General features: G+C 44.6%; 2 protein-coding genes across 7 annotated transcripts in view; both read right to left on the bottom strand.

Annotated features, from left to right (window-relative positions):
* Window positions 1-11,958: 11,958 nt before the first annotated feature.
* LOC125691963 (uncharacterized) lies at window positions 11,959-20,758 on the bottom strand. Its single transcript, XM_048941984.1, has 6 exons — window positions 20,703-20,758; window positions 16,856-16,951; window positions 15,082-15,495; window positions 14,593-14,660; window positions 12,293-12,421; window positions 11,959-12,064 (listed from the first exon to the last, which is right to left on the bottom strand). Exons 1-6 carry the CDS (start codon window positions 20,756-20,758, stop codon window positions 11,985-11,987), a joined length of 843 nt encoding a protein of 280 aa, XP_048797941.1. The 3' UTR covers window positions 11,959-11,984.
* LOC125692577 (melanopsin-like) overlaps window positions 19,898-24,306 on the bottom strand; it is a 27,958-nt gene continuing 23,549 nt past the window's right edge. For 5 of the 6 annotated variants that reach the window (XM_048943261.1, XM_048943260.1, XM_048943259.1 and 2 more), the window contains one exon: window positions 19,898-22,503. In XM_048943261.1, the coding sequence (XP_048799218.1) occupies window positions 22,114-22,503 (390 nt within the window). In that variant the 3' untranslated portion in view covers window positions 19,898-22,113. The remainder of the gene's footprint in view (window positions 22,504-24,306) is intronic. The other variant, XR_007376746.1, reaches the window with a different exon arrangement.

Genomic DNA, 24,306 nt, shown 5'->3' with positions numbered 1-24,306 from the left:
ACTCCCACCAGTAGCATTTTCCTTTTCCCTTCACGGTCTGTGCATTTTATGCTTTAAAACACGAATGCCTCCCAAGAAATGGTGTGCTTCCACATTAAAGTTATACTGTAGCATTTAGTTGTGGTTCATATTCATCGTGGAAATTAGATTTTTAAGATGCTGCTTTTCCTCAAGACCAAGCTTTTCCAGACACTTTCTCACTATGTCAAACAGATTAAATTATTCACAGATTAAATTATTTACAGATTAAATTTCACAGATTAAATTATTTAGTCTGACTAAATATCGTTGCTTCAGGTACCTACCGCTTTCAGAGGCTGCATAAACGCTGAAAGAACTGTTATGCACTTCTAAAAATTTATTTATTGCAGTCCATGTGCAACATGACAGCAACTTTGCAGAACACTTCCCATTTCTCATTAAGCTGCCAACTGGTTTGGAAGGCTTGGCTCTTTGTTATTAACGCATTGAGAAGTGTTTTCATGCACCTGGGTGCCCAAGCACTTCATACAGACCTCACGTCACCCGAAATCCACAAACACTGCCTGCATGTGGTACAAGATTCTGAGGAGAGCTGAGGACCAAGGTTCTTACAAGCTTATCTCCTTTGAGTGCTGCAGAGCAGTATGAAGACAAATGCTTACTGCTTTTTAAAGATATTGCTGCTTAAAATGGCAGTAAAGTGGCCTCTTCCTGGATAACGCCAATGAAAGGCTTTACATTATTATTATTTTTTTTTTTTTTATAAAAACAGCCTGTTTTACTATCTTTTACCTCTTTTAACTAACAGCCACTTTTACTCCTCACCTCTTTTAATACTGGTGAAACTGGGAAAAGACATTTCTATTGAGAAGAAATGCATAGACTCATCACAGAATAGCTTGGGCTGGAAGAGACACCAAGGATCATCAAGTTCCACCTTCCCGTGCCGCAGGCAGGGCCACCAACCTCCAAATCTGATACTAGACCAGATTGCCCAGGGCCCCATCCGACATGGCCTTGAAGATCTCCAGAGATGGGGCATCCGCAGCAGCCTGTTCCAGCACCTTGCTACTCTCTTTGTGAACAATTTTCCCGTGACCTAACGTAAGCTTTTCCTCCTTGAGCTTAACGCAATTCCCCCTTGTCCCTTCTCTACTGAAATTAAAAGTGGATTCCTCTCCTGTTTATAATCCCCTTTTAAATGAGGTCACCCCACACCTTTCTCATCTTCATGCTGAACAAGCCCAGCTCCCTCAGCCTGTCTTTGTAGGGGAGGTGCGCCAGCCCTCTGATCATCTTCGCAGCCTTCCTCTGGACCCTCTCCAACAGCTCTCTGTCTTTCTTGTACTGGGGACCCCGGACCTGGACGCAGTACTTCAGACGGGGCCTTGTGAGGGCAGAGTAGAGAGGGACAATCACCATCCCATCCCTGCTGGCCACCCCTCTTCTGATGGAGCCCAGGATACAGTGGCCTTCAGAGCTGCAGCAGCAACAACTGCTTTGAAAATGCTGTTCCTGAAGCGTCTCCTTACACGCTGGGATGTGTGATGGAAGCCTCCTCCTCGCTCAGCATGCACTGCTTTGCGCTGAGAGCATCAGGGTGAGGAGCAGGGGTGTGGGAGCAGCTTTGCCTGCAGGTGCGAGCAGGCTCAGTGTTCACCTGTGCATGGGGAGAGCTTGTTCCTTTTGCTTCGTGTACTGCAAACATGAGAACTGTATTTTTGGAGCAGTCTCATAAAGAATTTTCTTTAAGAAAATAATCAGGTGCCCTTCCTTTGATGTTCTGAATGGGGTTTTTGTAGCATGTTTTGGTGTTTACACAAGGAAGCGGCAAGAAAAACTGGGCAGAACCAGAGCGCCTGGATGGGCTGGGATGGTAATGTGGCACCCTGCTTTCTATGCTCCGTGGCTTCCGGCGGTGGGGTGAGGCCAGGGCTCCTTGCCAGCCTTTCCCCGGCTTCCTGCTTCGAAGCCTGGCAGCGCAGGTTGCCCTGCGTGCTGCAAACAGAGCTTTCCTCTGAAGGAGCGAGAGCCGCTGCTGCCGGGTGGTGCAGCTCTCAGCTGCAGCTGCTGCCTGTGTCACTGACACACTTTGTTTGTATTTATTGCATTAGTTCGAGAGAGGGTAGTTGAAATTCCTTTCCCCCTTCTTATTCTTTTTATTTCTCTGCGTAGGTGAATGTGCTGATAGCAGCCTCTGTACGCTCTTTTGTGACCATCCTCCTTGTCATAGTTCACAGTTCCCTAAAGCTGTCCTATCTCCATAGGAGAAAAGAGAAGGAGCTAAGCTCTCACTCACTGCATGTTGCACATGCAGTGAGTGTCCCCTTCACACAGAGGGTGGTGATGCACTGGAACAGGTTGCCCAAGGAGGTTGAAGTTGTGGATGCCCCATCTCTGGAGGCATTCAAGGCCAAGCTGGATGTGGCTCTGGGCAGCCCAGTCTGGTGGCTGCCAACATTGCACATAGCAGGGGGTTTGAAACTTTATGCTCATCGTTGTCCTTTTCAACCCAGGCCATTCTATGGTTCTATGATTAGTGTTACAGGGTGGTGATGAGGATGAATAATCATGCAGAGGACCCCAAATCACCCTCTGAATAGCCAATTTTTTTTTTTTATTTTTTAAATCAACAGCTGAATCTGTAGTCATTGAAGCTGGGAACCCTTTATTGCTTCCCATGTATGAGTAAGTTTAAAATATCTCATTGCACAACTTTTATGACACATTTCACCTTCTTCCTTATTGTGTGCCCTCCCTGTGGACAGAAAGAAAAGACTCAGCTCAGCTGAGCACTGTGGGCCAGCACTAAGAGGGCCAGCCTGGACTCAGAGAGCCCACTTGCATACGCAGGAAGAGAAATATCCTTCAAACACAGCCTCTCCTTCACTATGTGCGATTTTGAGTACAGTATTCTTTTTTTCCCCAAGTAAATAATAGAACTATTCATTAAGATGGAGATTAGCTTATTGACCACAGAAGTGCCGAAGTGCCTTTTTTTTTTTTTGCCTATAGCTTTCCCAAAGGAGCCATGCAAATGGTATAAAATCGAGGAAGCACTGAGCTGAGTGAGATCATAGCCTTCGAAATATTTAGAGAAGCCTCCCACTCCGTTTGCCATGCTCAGAAACAGCTTGAAGCACAGCAAGTAGGAGTAAGATGTCAGTTTCCTTGCTGGAAGAAGATCAGCGTGGAATTCCCCAGGGATGCATTCATTCATGACGTGAGAAAGAGAACGAACACTGAAGTGACACAGTTTGCTAGGTTATTCACCATAACGAAGGCAAGGGTAATGACCAAAAAGATACAGAAGGCTTTTTAGGGGACTAGCAGTAAAGCAGCAGAACAAGTTCCACGTCGATATACACAGTGTGATGAACACAGGAAGAAAAATGATGGCAGCTTAGTACATGTAATAGTATCTATGGAATTAGCTCTTACACTGAGAGCCTTGTTACTGGGTGGTGTTAGAAAGAATTATACAATATTTTTTTTTCTATTTCCTTTGTATTCAAACCCTAAATATGTTATTAAAAGAAAAAGAAAAAAAAAAAAAGTAAAATAAAGAGAAGGCAGCTGAGGGCACTTGCTAGCCATTATATATACATCTGCCACTTGACTTCAGTTTGAATGCTGTGTACAGACTCTCTGCACCTTAAGGCAGTACAGTAAAATGTAACGGTGTAGAGAAAGCATAGCAAAAGTCAGTAAGATTTAAAGGAAAGTGGTGAGGATAAAGGGAAGGCAGTACAGACTTCGTGCATGTATGCAGGGAAATTCGACTATGAAAAATGGGGAAGAGGAGCTGCAGATGAAATATATAAACGATAAGGTGCCTGCACTCCTATGCTCGTGCAGGGGTATCCATAAATGACCAACCAAAATCATGCTAGCTTTTAGACCGCACTAAACTCGCTTGATTTTTTGTTGACACCACTGTCTCTACACTTACCAAATACACTTGTATATAAACATACCTGTATACTGAAGCCACGTTTCTTTTCATGAAGGAAAACGAGGCTTTTCTTTGCACAAACATCATCCTTGAACACCCTCATATAACTTCTATTGAAGTTACTGTACATCTTTGAAATTCTGGGGAAATGATAAGCAAGTGGCACTGAACTGAATAACAAGGGAAGTTTTATAAATCTGTAAGTCAGAAGTAAATAGCTTGGCACCCCCTTGGGCCTAATTTCTTGGATTTTGATAAGTCAATTATATTCAATTATTAGATTTACTACCTCTACTGTTACATAATTAACACACTATATCATGCTGTTGCATCCATTTATTTCCTGTTTGATTTGTTTCTTTCTCACTTTTCAGACCACTCTGCCCCTTTTAATCCACAATGAGTTGGAGAAAAAGTGAGACAAAGTTACAAACGTGCTTTCTAAGGGTTTTTTTTGTTTGTTTGGTTGGTTGGTTTTTTTTATGAGTTTCTCACACCGATTCTTTATCAGAAAATGTAATTTCAGTCAGCTCGGAATGCATGTAAGCCCCTGAAATGTATGGGTTTATTACTGCTCTTAGACTTAGAGCACTCTTTACCTTCAGCTGAGGAAACTATACACTTTTAACTATGAATGGTCAAGAGTTATTTTCAGGACTGGTGGAAGAGGTGCTGGTTCAGAAACAAACAGTATTGTGCTGGTGTTAATTTTGCTTGGTTTGGAGAATCTCTGATTTACGTATGGTTCAATATGGCAGCATTTGTCACAATTGCCAATTGCGTGGATGTGCTTAGCTTGTTGTGGCAGCAATTGCTCTTAGAAATCTCCATCCATCTTTCCAGTCCATACCAGTATTTTATTTTGCCATAACAAAGATTTTGTTGAGTATATTTGCTTATGTCTTGTTGAGTGACCAGTGCATGATGATTTTTCTTTGGCAACACGTTCCGTTTGACTGGGATAATTTCTAAAGCGGCACCATGCTTTGTACTTACTGTGACCCTTTGGTAATGGGTTGGTTGGACTAAACCATTGATATGTCCATTGCAAGACCGATTGCTATTGGCACTATTGTATTTGTGAATCAAAGGTTATGGTTAGTACTGCAGTGAAGGGACCAGAAATTAAGTTCTGCAGCAGCTACAAATCAGATCCGGGTCACCTATAACAGCAGTTTTTCCCTCAGCTTCCCAGTTCTGCCTCTACATCTCGCATAACTTCAAATGTAGATTCTGCAAACATGAAAAGAAGCTCTTCTGGGTCTTTCGAATCCGATTCTGTTTTGAACTTATCTATTTACACAGTTTTCCAGCTTTGTCAGGCAATCTTTAATGGGGAAAAATTGAAAAGTGGGGAAACTACTGTTTATTCATAGTAAATCTATTAATATAACTTTTATTCGGCTACACTGTCTACTTAAGCAAACATGTGTTATCAGGAAGCTTCACGATAAGTAAGATACAAATAGGCTGAGCAGTAGGGGGAGAGGACAACCTTTTATGTGTAGCTGTTTACATACATGTTTGGAAAACCGGAGGTTTAAGAGTGTGTAAGTGATAAGGGTGTTTGATTCACTGTGTATTAATAAACCCAAGTAACCTTATCTGTCCGCTTCTTTAAAGAAAATAGTCAAGTAATTTGAATAAAGCCTGCTACTTCAATTGCCGTTGAATTTATCAGCGGAGTCTGCAACAAACTAAAATCAGCTCTGGAACGCTAGAAATGTTTTACATTTTTCATGAAAATCTTCTAAACCAACTACATTAGATGCTCTTGTATTTTTGGTTTAAGTTGTAGTGTCTCAGTGGTTTTGGGTTTCCTGGCATAAATGAAAAATGTACAGACAGGGACAATGTAGTCTACTTTATTTACATAAATATGTTACAGTACTGCCTTTAGAAACCTCCTTTTATTTGTCCAAGCCATACCTTTAAAAGATGTTCAGAAGCGAGTACTTTACATGTCTTCCAAAGTTGGTTGTTTTAGGAATCAGATGAAGGGTGGAAGCAGTCACAGCTAATGTGCTTCTATAGGCAGAAGGGTTGCAGTGCAGCCTAGGCACTGGAACTTTTTAACAGCTCTCTAATATAGATCAGGAGAACGGACTCCTGCCGAGGACTGACTGCTTTCTCTGAGGAGGGTTCCACACACATTTCATGGATGGCAATTCTGTCTTAAATGTCCTTACTTCTAACCAGTGCTTCTTGCACCCCTTGCTGTGCCAGTGCAACTCATTCCACAGCTTAGTAGGAAAGTGAAGTGGGAAATGATAGCTTTTAAAAAAAAAAAAAAAAAAAAAAGCCAAAATCATAATATTTTTTTCAGTGGCATCACTTATCCTCAAAGTACACAGAGACCAAGATCATGTTAACCTTAATAATTTATCTCTGCTACATTATTTAAAAATACAGTATTTTCAAATGATAGAAGCATACATTAGATTCCTATTTTTAGGTAAAATTGTTATTTTAAGTGAAGCCATATTTCCATTTCCATAAATTTGAGATAGACATTCAGAAATGTTTTCTAACCTACTGTAGTCAATTCTGTTGGAAACAGATTCAGATCGTTTTCTTGTTTACTCTCCTTTTAATGGAAATGTTAGGTGTAGTTATGCAGATCAATTAACGAGGATGGACGTAGAAAGTGAAGCATTCTGAGTAACAACACCATTATTGTAGTGGAAATCACTGCATCAGCAGACATCCTAAATCACAGCTCCAACCAGTGATTGAGCACCTGGTGGGAAGGCAGGGCCATCCGGGGGAAGCTCAGGTGCATGCAATGTTCCTGAGTGAGCAGAAGGGTGGAGCCAGGATCCACCCCTTCCCAGACCTCATTTAAGGGTTGGCAGCACAGAGTAAGTTACTGTTAGGGATCTTTCCTTTATTTCTGTGTCTGCTGCTGCTGTGTTTGAGCAAATCCTTGCTTGTGGCACCCTGTGACCTTGCTGCTCTGTTGTCATTGCTGCATTTTTCCATCGTGTTACGCTTAAATTTTTTTCTTATTGGCCATTTGCAGTTGATGTGGAAGTTCTTCTGGCTTACTGTGTACTTTAAGGATGCTTCACTTTGTGAAGAAGCTGTAACTTTAAATAAAAGCAGTGTTTAATTTATGCTGTTGTTTTGGAGGTATTGATTGATGCTCAGCTGAACGTGAGCCAGCAGCTTGCCCAGGTGGCCAAGAATGCCAACGGCATCTTGGCTTGCATCAGAAATGCTGTTGCCAGCAGGAACAGGGAAGTGACCGTCCCCCTGTGCTGAGCTCTGGTGAGGCTGCACCTCCAGTACTGTGTTCAGTTTTGGTCCCCTCATTGCAAGAAAGACATTGAGGCACTGGAAAGACATTGGGGCACTTCAAAGAGGGTCAACAATGCCAGAGAGGGGTCTGTAGCACAGGCCTTAAGAGGAGCAGCTGAAGGAGCTGGGATTGTTCAGTTTGGAGAAGAGGAGGCTCAGGGGAGACATTATTGGTCTCCATAACTACCTGAAGGGAGGTTGCAGCGAGCTGGGGGTCGGCCTCTTCTGTCACGTAGCTAGTGATAGGTCTAGAGGGAATAGGTCTAGAGGGAATAGCTTCAAGCTGCACCAGGGGAGATTCAGGCTGGACACTAGGCAATACTAGTTTTCTGAAAGAGCGGTCAGGCACTGGAACGGGCAGCCAAGGGAGGTGGTGGAGTCACTGACCCTGGAGTTGTTCAAGGAATGCTTGGATTTTGTGCTGAGGGGCATGGTTTAAGGAGAACTATTGGTGATAGGTGGATGGTTGGATTGGATGATCTTGCAGGTCTTGGTGTTTCTGTGATTCTGTGAAGTTCTCTGTAATGATTATCCTTTTTTTTTTGGCATGAAGATTATGTGTGTAGAGCTCGTTGTATTGGATTTTATTGGGTATTTATCATGTCAATAGGTAATTATACCTGAACTTAATGGAAAGGTAGGGTAGTGAAAGGTCACAGTTGCGTGGAACTAATTTTATTTTCCTACCATGAAAAAGCGAACATCTGCTTATTTTCTTTTAAAATGTGTGAACTGTAAAAAACAAAGAGCAACTACAAAGAAAACCAACAGAGAAAAAACATCCAACAATGATTTGCACGTCGATCACCTTGGGTAAGTGTGCACTACTTTATTTCGTGGTTTTGTTTTTACTTCTGTAGTCCTTACAGTTATAGAATTCCCAAGTATAAATTCAATGTCCAATTGTGATACATTTTTCCATATTTGATTTAATCTTGACACGAAATGTTGCAATGTCAGCCTGTTTTCCACGGATTTTGTTATTTTATTTCCTCATCCTATCTGAAACACTGATGTGAGGAAAAACAGGAATGGCAAATGAGTGGCTACAAATTGAGATTTCTGGTTTGTGATCTGCTGATCTGTATAGGACCGGAGTGAAGTAGTAAATCCTTTAAATGATCTCTTAATGTTACAAAAAATAAAGTCCTACCCTACTATTTGGAATATGATCTCAGGACATGCTCTCGGAGAGTGATCTTGGCAGGGAACTGGTTGATCCCCGAGGTCCCTTGCACCCATTGCTGAGGGTCCCCAGAATCTTCAGCTATTCTGAGATTTTCAAAATGGAATGGAAACTTTTTGTCTTTGTTCAGTAGCAATGGTTTTTGTTTTATCCCAGTTAGTTTTTTCCATAAATTGCAGAACATACAATCTGGAAAACCTAATAACTTTCTGTGGGTTTTTTTTTGTTTTTTTTTTTGTTTTTTTTTTTTCTATTTTTATTTTTTTTACAGTAAGTACAATATTTTTTTTTTCCTGTGGTTTTGTGTTTTCCTTTTTACAGTACATGTGGAACAATTTTTGCCATTAAGAATTTTTGAGATAAAAACTTTCTTGCCTATAGAGCTAATTGGTTTTAATTCTAAATAATCAGAAGGTATTGTCTTTGTTGCAGCTAGGAAGGAGTTTCTTTTTTTCAGGTGTCCAGTATGAGGCCACGTTTTGGTTCTAGAAGAAGAACAATGTTGATAACATGCTGATGTTTTTAGTTGCAGCTGTCCAGTGTTGTTCAGAGCCAATACCAGTCTCAGCAAAGCATCCACGGAGCTGGGAGTGAATGGGGTAGCTGACTTAAAGTAGCCAAAAGGTATTCCATAGCATGTGACGTCACATCGAAAGAATTTTAAAGTTCATGAGTTATGAGTTCATTTTGCTCTCTTTCATTCATCGGGGAGCTATCTGAGCATCACTTGGGTGGTAGTGGTAGCGGTAGTGGCAGTGGCAATTGCTTGCACATTACTTGCTATCTATGTTGGTATGTATACATGCGTGTATATATACTCATACCTATTAATCTTTTCTCTATCATCTCAGTACAAAGTTTTATCTCTACCCATGTGTGGTGGAAATGCTAAGTCAGGGCCTGAGGCAGTGATTGAGCACCTGTTGGGAAGACAGGGCCAAGCCAGGGGAGCTCAGGTGCATGCAATGTTTCTGAGTAAGCAGAAGGGGTGGAGCCAGGATCCACCCCTTCCCAGACCTCATTTAAGGTTTGGCAGTGGAGGCAAGGGCATCTCTTGCTGGAGATCCCTGCCTACCTGAGGCCGTTTGAAGGTAAGCAGATCTTTCCCTTTATTTCTGCATCTGTGGCTGCTTCATCAGGGCTCATCCTCATTTGCTTCAGCCAAAAACTTTGTCACTCTGCTATTGTTGCAGAACTTTCCATCCTGTAATAGCATTACACCATGAGTTCTACTTTACTTTCTTGTTTTTTTGCAGTTCTCTCCCCCATTCCTCTGGGAAGGTGGGGGATAGAGTGCTTAGTCACCAGTGGGGTTAAACCACAGCTGGTATGCCTCACGGTATTTGCAGAAGGGTGTGTTAGTGGTCCTAGAAGCAACTCTTAAAAATAGGGAATATTGACTGTGGAAGTTGGTGAATCTACCAGGTGATTAAACTGACTCTGACTTAGTTACCATCACAGCAAAGGCGTGTTCAGCACAATGGCTGTTCAGAAAACACATTTAGAGAAAGGACTGCACAGAACTGTCGCAGTACCTTAAACTTTTTCTTTAAAGACAGGAGGTTTACTTTGGAAAATCTTCAGTTGTTTGCAACTAAAATGACGGAAAAAGGTTTTGGGTTTCTGTGGTCTGTAATGGTTGCATCAGGTGGCACGAAGCAGCATCAGAACTCAAAGATGCCTTCTCTCGAGATTGTGGAGTGTTTGTACTTGGATGTAAGGAAGGAGAGTCTCATATTTTGTTGCAAGGAAACAGTTACTAATGTAGCAATTATGATTAATTAAACACAGGTACGTCGTAGGCATAACAGTTAAGAACACGTTCCTAAGTAACGTATTGGCAAGGAAACTCTTTAGAAATGGCAGCTGGCTATTTTGAAAGTGAATCGTATATAAAATTCAGTAATGTGATTGCAGAGAAATGTGGCAGCAGAAGTTCAAGAAAATGTCTGAATCTATTAACATTTACCCTAGCGGTAGTGGGCACACCTGAACACACAGAGGAAAAAAAGCACATAGAGAAACCATGATGAAAAGTAGTGTTAAATCCCAGTAATGTGGAAATACAGGGACAGAAATTAAAACACTCCTTGCACTCAATACAATACTCTGCAAGCCTAGTGTATCCTATTAGCCTAGTTTAATCCAAGTTGAGTTCTTCAGCCTTACTGGTAAATTGAAAAAAGTAGAACTACTGGCCCCAGAAAAACAGCTCTGTCAGACACACTACCACAGTCGTATAAGGTTTAATATGGCATAAGCATAATATTAGAACTTTTAATGATCATGGAAACAGGAGAAAACATAATAGTCTGCATTTTTGAACAAGTCCATTAAACGCAAGAAATTTTCTCAACAGAAATTCAGTATTTATTTCCTTTTGTAACGTGGATTTTACACAGCAAACATCACAGCAGCTAGAGTTCAACAGTAGAATATAACATTCTTACTACTAAAAGTATTCCCCATATGTTAAAAATAAATTCATTCAACTTACATCATCATTATTGCTGTTATGCTAAACAGTAAGCATGCATCCCTGTTTTCTTAAACATTGCCTGACTTGTCACAGAACTATGGAATTGTTACAATTGAAAGGGGACCCACAGAGGTCATCTCACCCCCTTCCCCCACATTTAACAGGGACCCTCACAGCTATCCCCTTTAACACTCTGTCATCTGCATTCTCCAGCCCAAGACACAGAGAAACAGTTTAATGCATACAGTAGTTTTTGTCATTCACAAAAAAAAAAAAAAAAGGACAGCAATCATTGAAAATTGTTGTGACTGAAATAACTTCTTGCATTCACTCCATCTGCCGAGCAGCGCAGTTTCATGCCATCACTGTTTCTATTCCCTGCTTCCCAAGGGCTTGTGCTTCAGGAGTTGAGTTCTGTGGAAAGATAGCAAGCTGTGACAGCTACACAACTAGAGTAACTCTGGTTTTAGGGGGAAGACCAATCAGAAACCCAACAGGTTCAAGTACTTCACAATACAACTGTTTTCTGTAGTAGGCTGTGTAAGTAGCAATTACAAATAGAGTTGAGAAAGAAAGACCTGCAGCACTAAGCATAGAAGGAAGGCTCTATCTGCTGTTGTAGCTTTAGGAAATCAGAAAGTAATTAAAGGAGTAGACAGGAACTGTCTGCTGTAGCACAAATTTATCACCTACCTTTGTTTCTAAGGGGATGTAACAGGGAGAAAACCTCTACTCATGCAATTATCTACTTAAGTGCTGAGCAGCACCAGCCCTCTTTCACGTAACACAGTGAAAGAAGCCGCTGAGATGACAGTCATAGCACTTTCTTTTCCCAGAAAAGGAATCCTGAAGTTATCTGATCCGTCAGCCTTGACATCAGATACCTCTTCAGCAGCTGATGAAGTTGCTCAGGGCTTTAGTCTGTTGAAATTCCAGTCTCCCCAGGTAACCCCATTGCTTTCTCCCTGTCCCGCAACTGGACAGCACAGGGGGAGGTGAGAAAATAACACATGCTGTACTGGGCTCTGCTTTTTCCTTTACCGAGCTTCTTGAGGTTCCCCCAGCTTAGCATCAAGTTCCTTTTAAATGGCAGCTTCACCCTCTGGCAGCGCAACTGTTATGGCTTTATGTGCTACAGGCCATTTCGAGAGACTGAGGGGCACTGGCAAAATTAGAACACAGTAGCATGAAGTGTCCAAGGTGACTGAACCAGAGTAGTGGTTCTTACGCAGGTCAGAATGGAAGAGGGAGCATTGCTTTTTGTACGCCATTGCTACAGTAAAGCGAGCATAGGGCGGCCGAAGCGGCAGCTCTCGTGCAAAAGCCGCATTTACATATGATTGCAGAAGAGGCCGCCGCTCAAACCTCCAGCAAAGCAAAGAGCGCTTACCTAGAACCGGCAGAGCAGCAGCAGCGAGCCGCTTCCAAACCGCAGGCTGGGTCTGGGGTATTTCCCGTCCTAGAGGCATAGGACTCGCTCCCCTCGAGCAGAAACAATAAGAGAACAGCAAACAGTCTTCTGGGGAACGCAGTAAAGAAAAGAACCGGAGCATTAACTCAGCTACTTGCCTTTTTTTTTTTTAATCGCCCGCAGGCACGAATTTAAAAAGAAGTTTACTTGCAGAGGGCGAAAGGCCATTTCCTTCTCTTTACCAGCCCACGTTAAGACACATCTTACAGTCAGGTAAGATACTTTTAGTTAGAGATACTTTTAGTTAGTTTTCTAGTAAATCAATTTTTCTTCAACTGTAATTCTAAGCTAAGCAATAATAGTCTTACATTCAGAAATAGCGGGAAGTTTACCGGTAATCCCATAAAAACTAACTTACATACAATAATTACAGCAGAGGAACCGCACTTACTCTGCTTTCAGAGGCGTTCTTGTGCTTGCTCAAAGACACCTGCAGATCAATTTTCAATTTTCAACTTTCTGTGAAATTTTTTAATTTTCACAGAACCCTTCTAAGAAGGCCAAGTGTTTTGCAAGCATTTTTATTTTGTTTTAATGCATTAGTCAGACTTATCAGGGCTTCGAGCATTGGGTTTCCAATACGTAAAGCCATAGAGCAAACTTCAACTAACTTTAAAGCACTACTTTCAGTTCCTCCCAGAAGCAGCCACCACCATCCAGGAGCCACCACCAGCACTCAGGTATCCCCGCTCCCATCAGGGGGGCCCCCAGAGGCCAGGGGGGTGAGGGAGGGGGGGAGGCAGGAGGGAGGCCCCGAGGGGCAGGGAGAAGAAGGGGCAAGAAGGGGGGAGGAGGGAGGGCGGCCCCGGGGGGCAGGGAGGCCCCCAGAGGCCAGGGAGGAGGGAGGAAGGAGGGAGGGTAGCTCCGGGGGGGCGGGGGAAGGAGGGGGGGGGAGGAGGGGGAAGGAGGGGTGGCCCGCCCCGGGGGGGCGGCCGGGGGAAGGAGGGAGAGCGGCGCGGGGGGGGCGGGCCGCCACATGACGAAACCCACCCCCCCTCCAAAAAAAAAAAAAAATATCTCTTTAGAGATAGCGCAAATTTCGCGGTCTAGCAAACAAAAAAATCGAAAAACACCCCCCCCCCCCCAAACAGTCAGTTACCCCACCACAAACCACAGCCAAAACTAGAATGACCACAGGGCAACCAAGATAACTAGAAAACACAACCTCAACAGAAAACAACACAGCCAAAAAAACCAAAATGCAAGAGAACTACCAAAACTAAGATCACCACAAGACAAAAAAGAGAACCAGAAAGCAACTACAAAATACAATCTTAACAAAACAAGACAGCAAAAAAAAAAAAGATGCAAGACAACTACCAAAAACAGCAAAACTAAGATGATCACAAGACAAAAGAGAACCAGAAACCGAGACAACTACAAAACACAATCTCAACAGAAAACAAGACAGCCAAAAAAAAACAAGAGGCAAGACAACTACCACTAAAGCACAGCCCAAAACCACCAAAACTAAGAATGCCACAAGACAAAAAAAACCAGAAACCAACTACAAAATACAATGAATAGAAAACAAGACAGCCAAAAAAACCAAAATGCAAGACAACTACCAAAACTAAGATCACCACAAGACAAAAAAAAGAACCAGAAACCAAGATAACTACAAAACACAATCTCAACAGAAAACAAGACAGCCAAAAAAAACCAAGATGCAAGACAACTACCAAAACCACCAAAACTAAGATCACCACAATACCTCAACAGAACAAGACAGCCAAAAAAGACACAACTATCACAGCCCCCCAAAAACCCACAAAATACAATCTCTCCAGCAAACAGACAGCCAAAAAAAAAAACCAAGATGCCAAGACACAGCTACCGCAAAGCACACCCCCCCAAAAAAAAAACCAAGATGACCACAAGCTCAACAGCAAACACAGAAAAAAAAAACCAAAAACCAAAACTAAGATGACTGCAAAATACAATCTCTCCAACAAGCGAGACAGCAAAAAAAAAAAAAAAAAAAGCCGCCACAAACCAATAGCAAGATACCGATACAATCTCTCCACCTACAGTGAACAAAACGACTACCGCAATGCTGATGCGCCAATACAAGCCATCTTTCGCTATGCCGCTAACTTACAACACCTTACTAAAACAAGGCGCTCCTTCCTCCACCGCTTCAAAACAAACAGCTTTCATTTAACATTGCTTCGCTTAAGAAAAACACTGGAAAAATAGACAAAAACCGTAGCACTTACTTGACAGCCTCGTCCAACCGGAGGCGCTGCGACGCTGATGTGGCGGGACGCCCGTTACCGTACTTGGGCTGAAAGAAAACAAACGCGAATCGGTAAGAGACGCCGCAACTCCAGCGAGCTGCTCTAAGATATTCTCCACCCCAAAAAACCTAACCGAGACGAGTTCGGGACATCTCGGTCTAGAAATAACTGTACTAACAAACCCGTCCCAGGAAGAGCAAGCTGCCTAGCTAGCCGACCGAAAGGTAGCTCGCCTTCCTGTGGGGGATGTATTGCTCGCCGGTATCCGCCTCGAACAGCCCCTTCGTGCGTTTAAGGAGCGCCGAGCAAACCCGCTACAAAACAAACGACTGACTCGCCAGTTGCTTGCGAGTCAGGACGCGCACCGAGCGCGGGAACGGCGGTTTCAGCCGCGACTGTAACAAAACAAAAACAAGTTCGCAGGGCTCGACGGGGACCCAGGAAAGGTCACGATAGTCTCACAGCTACCTCTCCTTCAGGGCGGCCGCCGGTCGCTCCCTGCTCGGTCCCGTGCCTCGCGGCTCTTCAACGAGTTCCGCGAGGGCAGGGCTGGTGGCCTTCCTCGACGTCGTCGACTGCACCGCAACCTGCAAATCACAGAGACGGCTCAGGGATACAGGGCCCCCGAGAGGCCACCGGAGAAGACGCAGCGATCTGGCACCCGGACCCTGAACTCCCACGACTGTGCTCGCCGTGCTTCCCGATTCGTCAACCCCGTGCCTCCACGAGGAGCGCGCTATCGGGGCTGCGAAGGAAGCGCGACGCCGCACAGCCCACCTGCGCGCCCCCGACCGCAAGAGCCGAGTCCGTCTTCCGACGCCCGGCTTACGACTCCATCCCGAGGGCGCTCCGCGCTCGCCTCGCTCTCCGGGTCCCTCTGCGCTTTAACGCCACCGGCATCCTCCCGCTGGCCCCAAACCTGCGGAAAGACAACCGCCGCGAACGGCGTCCCGAAGGAGGGCGGCGCCGGCAGCCCTGAGGCCGGGTGGCTCCAGTTCCTGGGCGCCTGCCTTCTCTTTGTAAAGGAGACTACTCGCAGCGAGAATCGGCCACCGTCTCGCGCCCTCTCCGGGGCTGATCCTTGCTTCTAGAGGTCCTGCTGCAGCCCACCCCGGCAGGAGGAGAAGATAACAGGAGAAAAAAAACAAACGAACTCGTTTGTAAGCAGCCCTTGTACGGCTTCTCGTTCCCAGCAGACTGAGAGCTGGACCAAGCAGCGCTGCCCCTTCCCAGTCACCTTCGTCGCTCAGAGTAGGAAGTAGCCTGAAAGCACCCACTAACCACCCCCCCCCACAGCCTTCCTCCCAAGGAGGAAAGTGGGAGCAGAGCAGAAGCACCGTGGAGACTTCAATAAAAGCAAAGGGAGCCCACCAGTGGCCCTGCATTACCTCCAAAGCAGGCAGGATGTGAGCACATAAGCAGCCACGTGCACTAGCTGGAGGGAAGGGGAAAAAAAAAAAAAAAAAAAAAAAAGAAAAAAGGAAAAGCAGAACCATAATATTGTGACAAACTCATGCTGGCTATAAATAAATAAATAAATAGATAGATAGATAGATAGCAAGGTCAGGGCCTGGCAGCACCGTCCCTGTGCAAGCCTTGGAAAAGCAGGGTAACTGCCTGGCAGCTTCTTGCTAGCGACAGGGAGCTCCGGGAGAAACCGGCAGAGGCTAAAAAGCTTTGGCCGGGTCCTGCCCCGGGCTCCGACTGAGTACGGCTGCGCCCAGACCATCCCAGCCTCACAGCACCTGGAGGTCATTTCTTCAATAGCACTGATGGGCCTCGTTAGGGCCAAGCAGGGAGCATCCAGGCAAGGATGTCCCCTCGGGCATCTAGGCTTGCAGCAGGATGGATGTCTTCTTCCTGTGAAGAATACGGTGGGAAAAATAAAGAAAACAAAGTGAAGGAGGAATGATTCAGGATGAAGCTGCTGCCAGCAGACGGGGCTGGGGCACCCGCATCGCACCCCTGGAGTGACTCCGGGCACCCTGAAACTGTGTTTGGCCTCAGGGAGCTGAGCAGCAGCCCTGTGCTGATCCACCCCCAAAAAAAAACCGCAGTGGGAGCTGAACAGCAGCGCCATGCTGAAGCTGAACAGCAGGGGGAACCCGACAGTTGTCCCGCGTTGGCCCCGGACGAGCGGGGTGGGATCCCGGCAGCCTTCGCCGGAGGCTCGGAAAATCCCAGTGTATGTCATTCTCTGGCGCCAGCCCTCCCGCTGGAGGAGAGAGCACATGCCCCTGACCCCCGACACTCACAGACTGCGTAGTTTCTCTGGTGTCGGAGCTGCTCACGAGCTTCCATCGATCCTTGCTGCAAGAGCCCCGACTGCATTCTCACCCTGCAACAGGGAAGAAAAACAAAACAGAAGCTTGAAGTAAAAATCTCGATATTAAAACCACACAATCAACCTGAACAAGAACCCGCAAGAACAGCATCTTGCAACCCTTCTTATCTACAGCAGGACCAGGGCTGGGGGACACAGCCTCATCCTGATCGCCTCTCCATCGAGGCGAGTAGCAGGAACTGCAGTGCCCACAAACCTCAGGCTGGTGCTTTGCCTCAAGAAATGAAGCAGCAATCCTGCGCCAACCCCCCAAACCAAAAAGAAGTAGAAACCAGACAAGAGTACCACGATGACTCCCAGAAAGAAAGGAGAACCCAGCTGTAGTTTCAAGCCAGGATCCTCCTTTCCCCCCCTCCAAAAAAAGGCAGAGGAAGAGCACAGCAGCCTCTTGCAGCACACAGAGAGCCACAAAAGCACCCCCTATGGCTCCCAGTTGTCTCCAGTGGGGTTTAAGAGGCTTTCAGGCAGGCCCTGCCCACAGCTCCAAACAAGGTGCAGCTGTGCCCTGGCAGCCCGGCCCCGCGGCACCTGGGAGTCATTGCTTCGTTAGCACAGGTGGGCCTCGTTAGGGCCAGCCTGGGATACTGACAGCATCTGCAGAACCTTTGAGTTTTAGCTCATCCAAACAATGATGTCTCCATACATCTGCAAGCCTAGATGTTTATGCTTTGTCACTTTGCCGTGAGGGATGTGGTGGCAGAGTTGGGATGAGGGTGCGGGGTTAAGGATGAAGGATACGGGGCGCAGAGCTGGGAGGTGAACTCGATGATCCTTGTGGGGTCCCTTTCAACTCGTGATATTCCCAGTGTTTTCAATAACCCATTTTTAATACCCATAAATTGTCCTCATCATCTCAGCTTGTCAGCATCTCTGTGGAAATTTTAATTTCATTGTTTTTCATACGTGCATTTGTTTATCCAATAAAACCTCCTCAACAGAATTTTGTCTTTGAAAACTGCATGTCAGCCTCTGTGTTATAGGTAGGACTCGGATTCTTTGTCACTGGCAGAAAACCATTTCAGTTTCTTCTTTTAAAACTTACTTAGCCGGAATAAACCCAGACTATCAAGGATGACATTTTTGATGATGATATTTAGAGAAACACCAGGAGAATAGCCCTGATAAAATGGAGACAATTTGTCACAGACACAGGCACACATCTGTATTAAACAGAAAACGATGCGTGGATTTGCTGATACGATTTATCGTCTCCTGCTATCATTATAGAAGTGACAACACCTTTGCAAACATTTCCTACTCGTATGCACACAGCTCAGCGTTCTTCCGTGAGCCTTGCATTTTGAGCACTGCAGCCTCAATTTTTAGGTGGACGTCATTCAAATGAAGAGGAACTGAGAACTGACATAGCTGCTGCAGCCACCCCCTCTTGCCCCTGGCTGCGGCGGTGCTGTTGCAGAGAATAAAGGGACTCTATGCCACTTATGGATCGGGCAGGAAAAGCGGCTGTTTCAGTTGGTTTGCCGGTGTTGCGTGCTGCCAGCAGGCCACAAAGTGTCTGTAAAACAACACGTGGGGTAGGTGGAAGTGCATGGTATTGTGACTGTCCTTTTCTATCCTATTCTAAGCTGCTAAGCAATGTGACCCGTTGATACCGATCACCAACTAACTCGTGTAGTTTCAGGCTGAAAATCGGCAGGTAAAATGATGCGACTGTTCTCCCTAGCCCCTCGGCTACTTCTGCTCTCTCAGCTCTTGGAAATGATGGTCAGTTAGTGTCACTTAAACACGTGTACGTTCCAGGTGTGCAGCCAGAACATTATTGTGTGGATCGGGCCTGTGATTGAGGTGCAAAGCAAGAAATAATTGCAAACTTGTGCTGAGATGACGCGGGATGTAGCAGCTGCATCTCAGATGCTTCCGTCTTGTTCAACCTCCCCTCGCATGGCACTTGCTAAATTGAGCCACTGTTTTTGTCTGTTCTCAAGTATGAAAGAAACCCACGCTCCAAATGCTGCATGAAGTGCACCCAGCTTTCCAGATCGCCACCGGCTTTTTGGTGTATTTATTCAAGGACAAAAATACCAAAAGCTTACAGACTAGGTAGAAGTATAAATGAAAAAAAATATATGACTAACATTGAGGGTATGGCACCCCACATGTTTTCCGGTTTTGTGTGGCACACGTCACCTTAGAGCATTGGCTTTTTCAGACAGCAGAGTGGAAGAGCTTGCTTGGTCAGCAGTGCCTTCTGAAAGGATGGATATTTGGGAAATGAATGAGCTTTCTTGATTCAAGTAATTCAGATCCTGTTCGTGCCAACTCGAAGCAGCAAGACTCATTATGTTTCAAAAAAGTAATCTTTTTCCTTACTCAAACTGTTTATTTCACTACAAAAAAAAATGATCGTTCACTGATTTATAGTAAAAGAAAATGCTTCTGTTCGTAGTCAGAACTATCTGTTACTTGTGAAAAACGAAAACTGGAGCACATGCTATAACTGTTACACAAAGAATTAGCAGAAGCGAGCAATGGCTGGCTTAGCATCATCGAGATTTGCTGCAAAGGTCAGAGGCTGCTCTCAGAGTACTAATGTATTGATTATGGTCAATTTTTCCCCCCAAAATTTATTTGCCAGATATCTGACACCGCATTTGAAGCCATCTCGTTTCCAAAGCTACTGAGCAAATTCAGATTTCCCCAAGTCAGGGAGCTCTGATTTTAGATGCCCAAACTGTGAAGCTAAGGATGTAATTAGACAAGTTCTTGGTTGTGAGTAGTGTAAGTGACTTGAAAAGAGATGCTTGTTTAAATGAAGTTAAAGATGCACCTTATTACACACTGGAACGTGGAATGGGCTTCTAAAGCTATGAGCTAACGTGTTTGTTCCTCCTCCTTGTTCCTGACATTAATAATTAAATAAGAAAAAGAAACGATTAATACAACTTCTAATAATTTTTTATTCCATTTCAGTGAACCAACACACGCCTTTGTGAAACGAGAAGCAGCAGTTAATACTGAACATTATTATGTGCCATCTAGTCTAACGTGGCAACAGAGAAGCACGCGAGATTCTTTGGTGTTGCTTTCGCTATTTGAAGATTGATTTATTCTGCGACGTTTCTGAAAGAAATATGTCTGATATTGCATATAATTTTCAGTTTTATCACTCTACTGCTGTCTCATGTGACATTCTGGTCTACAGCAGTTAAAGAACACAGTAATATTGACTAGCTGCAGAAGCAATAGTAAAAATTGTACATGACATTAGAGGTACAGAAGTGAAATGCACACATCTCAAACCCGTTCGTTTTCTGAAACACACGGTTGGCATCAGCACACGTGCAAGAGATCGCTGGCATGTCATCTGGCACTCCAAGCAAAACCCTGGTTACAGAGGAGTTTGTTCACTGTCACTTTAGAGCTTACATTATTCATCCCGTTGGAAATCACAGCAGTGTTCCCCTTACAGTCTTACCAGTACAATTATATGAACGCTAGAGTGCAAAATCTTCTCAGAGGCCTGTTTTTGTATCTTGGAACACTAAATGCCTTGGTTACTGTTATTTAGAGTTAATGACAACAGCAAAAGTCAGGTGTAAGACTTGGAAGGCCAGCAAGTATGTTTGCCTTCTAGCATCTGGCTCACTAAGAAGGGAGTCACCGCTGAAGATATTAAATACATTAAGTTAGGTCACTGGCTATGTAGTTACATAGGAAAAACAGATGATAACAAACCAGAGAGGACAGAAGCAGCAGAAAATAATCAGAGATGGCAGAACTCTACATTCGACCGAGGATGAAGCCCCCCTGTTTTTCAGGAACGGAGTCTTTAATGAACATTCGGTTACTCTCTGTTTCAAACCGCACGCTCGGATAGCAGGCCGGCTTCAGAAAGTGCAGGTGGGCAAATCTCACGCCGGTCACCGTGCCGTGCCACCTGCTAGCTGAGCTGGTCCTCAGTGTAGGAATTGTCTTGAGAACAGTGAGCCGATTGCGGGTGATTCTGTCCTGATGCTTGGTTCTGGAGGAAAACCTGTGCCCGAGGAACTTCTGCTTTCTCCCAAAATATCCTGCTTTGTAAAGAACAGTGTAGCTCAATTTGTCTACATTTGAAGTTCAGAAACCAAAAAGGAGGGAGAGGAGAACATCTTTTAATAAGGGAAAATGAATAACTACAGAAAGAATGTATTTAGGTATAAAATGTGAGGAGGATCTTGCAGTCTGAGCTGTAACATAAAAATTACACAAAATACATAAAACACAAAACAAACAATAACCACCATTAAAAGTGCAACTGCAGGTCTTGTAACAAACGATACAGTTTTCTGAAGCTATCTTCCAGGGTGATGTCTTACCCAAGGAAGGCTTTTGGAATGGGACCTGCAGAAGACATCCATCTGTGAGGTTTTAGAAGAATCTCTGCTGAAGAAACAAGCAACACATAGCGGCTAAGGCTTTATTCTCGTGAATAAATTATCAAGCCAGCTGTGGGTATTCATCCTCTTAATCACAGATTCGTTAGGGTTCATACACATTTTAATCCGCAATGAAAATCTCAACGTGCTCTAAGTGCTGCCAGAGGTGAAATTGTATGTTTTGGCATCTAGCACCTTGCATTTTGACATTCAGGTGATTACGCTACCGCTGAGGGAAAATCCAAAATTTTATCATTGAAGTTTATAAGTGAGCGATCTCCTCCCAGCTACGTGATCAGTCCACGTAATTATGTTCATATAAGAAATTTGAATAAAAGATAGTTTGATCTTCTAGCCATATTACCTCTGGGGCTGGTGGAAAGCTGAGGTCTCGTAGTGCTTACTGACACCTCCAGAAGACAGCTGCCACATGCAGGTAGCACAAAAATTCAGCGGCTACTCCTATTTCAGTTCAGTTGTTTTTCCTCCTGCTGGTATCCGTGGTTGCAGATCAAGGTTCAGGGCCTCATGAAGCAGGCAGCCAACTCCACTAATCCCACTTGATCCTGCTGCCAGATCCTCCAATGCTGGATCTGAAAGAAAGCTTTTTTCTGTGCCTGAACTAATCTAGACAAAGACAAATACGAAAGCTGCCTAGTGGCTACCATATAAACATACAAAAAGCCTGATGACCTAACGTACAAGGGTTCGGTTATTTGGTGTAACTAAGAAGACAAGATGCCAAGAAAATAACTGCCAGAAAGTTTCCCTTCGATCAACTTATGATAGAAATTTCTCAACAGCTTCGAGGAACTCTGTAGATGAACTAAGCCCTTCCAAATCCAGCAGATTGTTCTTTTTGTCACGGAAGTGGAATAATTCAGTCTCTTCCTCTTCAGGTTCCTCTTGAAATAGGTTTGTCTCTGAGGTAGGAATGATAATGATTCGAGGGACTGTATTGCAAACAATAGAGTCCAAGCCTCCATTATTATGACTTTCTTGAGTTTCCATCTGCGAGGTGTCTGAGCCTGCTTCTCGGCTGATGCTGCTGCTGTTCAAACCGACAGGCAGAGAGGCTGCTCGGAGGGAGCTGGTCACAAGTGCTACGGGGGAGCTGAGGAAGGCTGACGGCCCCAGAACCTTCTCCAGGCAGCTGGATGACAGCGAAACCTAGAGCAGAGGGAAAAGCATCAGTGTCACTGCAAATCAGTACTTGGAATATTCAGTGCCGCTACTCACTACATCAGATGCTCATCCTATTTTCTAAATGGTTGAATCACTGACTAGAAAGGAGGTAAATCACAATGCATTACCATCTACAGCTTGGAAAGCATAATGTTAAATGAAGCAAAAGAAGATGTGATCGAACACCGGCAAAGACCGACAAGAAAAGAAAACCCCGGTCCCCCTTTACCTCTCTTTAGCCAGCACACTGCCGTTATTGCCAGCCATTTTGCATAACATATTGCGCTGCAATCTCGTTGTGCAGAGAAAAAAAACACAACAAAAAACAAACAGAGAAGATGCATCTGTTTTCACTCAATTTTTGTGGTTTTGCAAGGAAAAGAACGATCAGCCTTTTCAGTGTGTGTTTCTCTGTCAAGCTGGGTGTGAGTTTAAATACCGACACATACTGCTGCACGATGCCCTACTCTACAGGCACTAATCCTTCACAAATCTCTGCCGATGATGATTTCTTTCCCTGCTGTACCTTCCCCAGTGCAGAGAATAACGATGTGCTAAAAAACAGTGGTTTCAGTAAACCTGACAGAGAAGAAATGCCTTTTATTTCAAATCAAGACTGTGGAAGAATGAAAGAATAATTAAAAATCCCTCCGGTCTGTTGCTTTGAACTGCTTGTGGCTTAGTGGGTGTGACAGCACATTCACTAGTTTTCCTCTAGAGAGGACTTTGCTAGTTGAGCATTGGGATGACCAGCGTGGGCTTGGTTGCAACTCCTGCCAGGTTACAGAGTGGCAAGGAGTGAAGAGAGAACAGATCTTGGCGCTTGTTCCTCTGAGTGACAGCCAATCCCTCGCTGCCCTGCGCTGCCCTGCTGGTGGTGGTCATTGTGGTGCCTGCAGACACGCAGCTTTCTCCACAGCTGAGGCGCTTGTTCATGGCGGTGTTTAAAAGACCACCAAACAACATGTGTACGTTCCCTTTAGCCCTGTTGTGAGATGACTTCTCTGAGCACGTGTGAGCCACCTTTCCTCTGTCACAGACATTTCCGGAGGGCACGCCTGCAGGAGGTCAGAGCTGGCAGCTCTCATTTCACGCTGCGTAGTTCCCTTGGTACGCACGTTGGGTGTACAGTGCACGCTTGGCAACTCTCCTTTGAAACCAAGTGTTCCAATCTACCTTATACTTACAACAAATGCCTGCATTTCGATGCTTGCAAAAAGGCCTCCTCACAGCCGTGTTAGGTTTCCCAGCGTCAGCTGACGAGATGTCTGCTACCATTCTAATTGCAATTAGCCGTGGGGCTGCTTGTAACTTTGTGACAGAAAAGGATCCCACGTGTTTCTATGCTTTCTATGCCCCAGACCTGGAACAGCGAATAGTGTTTTACTTACGCTTGAGGGATGTTTTTTCTTTCTTTGTGCTTTTGTTGTTGTTGTTTTGGTAACTCAGCTGCAAACGCGCATTAAAGAATGACTTCAGTCCATGAAGAGTTTAGAGTTACATGAATTCCTTAGGTGCTGATGAGATGGTCTTACTGAAGAAAAAGTTTAAGATGCTTTTCATAAAACACACCTCTTGTTTTCCCTGTTTTCTCTGACTTCAACAGAATTAGGCTGCCGATGCCGGGCAAGAGAGGTATGCAGGACTTCTGAGTCTGTGTCGCTTGCCACCACAACTGAAGCGGAGGCCTAGCACAATCCTTTCACAGCAAGAAGCTATCCTGTGGCAAGAACAAAAAAATGGACACTCCATCCTAATGTCAGTTTAGGTCAATATTGCCAAAAACGA

The sequence above is a fragment of the Lagopus muta genome, chromosome 4, assembly GCF_023343835.1.
Source record: "Lagopus muta isolate bLagMut1 chromosome 4, bLagMut1 primary, whole genome shotgun sequence".
Taxonomy (NCBI): Eukaryota; Metazoa; Chordata; class Aves; order Galliformes; family Phasianidae; genus Lagopus; species Lagopus muta.
Note: the sequence above shows the minus strand (reverse complement) of the source record. Positions and strands in the feature narration are given on the sequence as shown.

Bases quoted from the DNA above. Each gene is read 5' to 3' on its own strand.
- LOC125691963 (XM_048941984.1), bottom strand. From the start codon at position 20,758: ATGTTCATTAAAGACTCCGTTCCTGAAAAACAGGGGGGCTTCATCCTC. The intron at 16,952-20,702 runs GTAGAGTTCTGC...TCCCTGTTGCAG, and splicing joins GGCTTCATCCTCGGTCGAAT to GGTGAGAATGCAGTCGGGGC. The intron at 12,422-14,592 runs GTAAGTGCTACG...TGCGTTCCCCAG, and splicing joins CGGTTGGACGAGGCTGTCAA to AAGACTGTTTGCTGTTCTCT.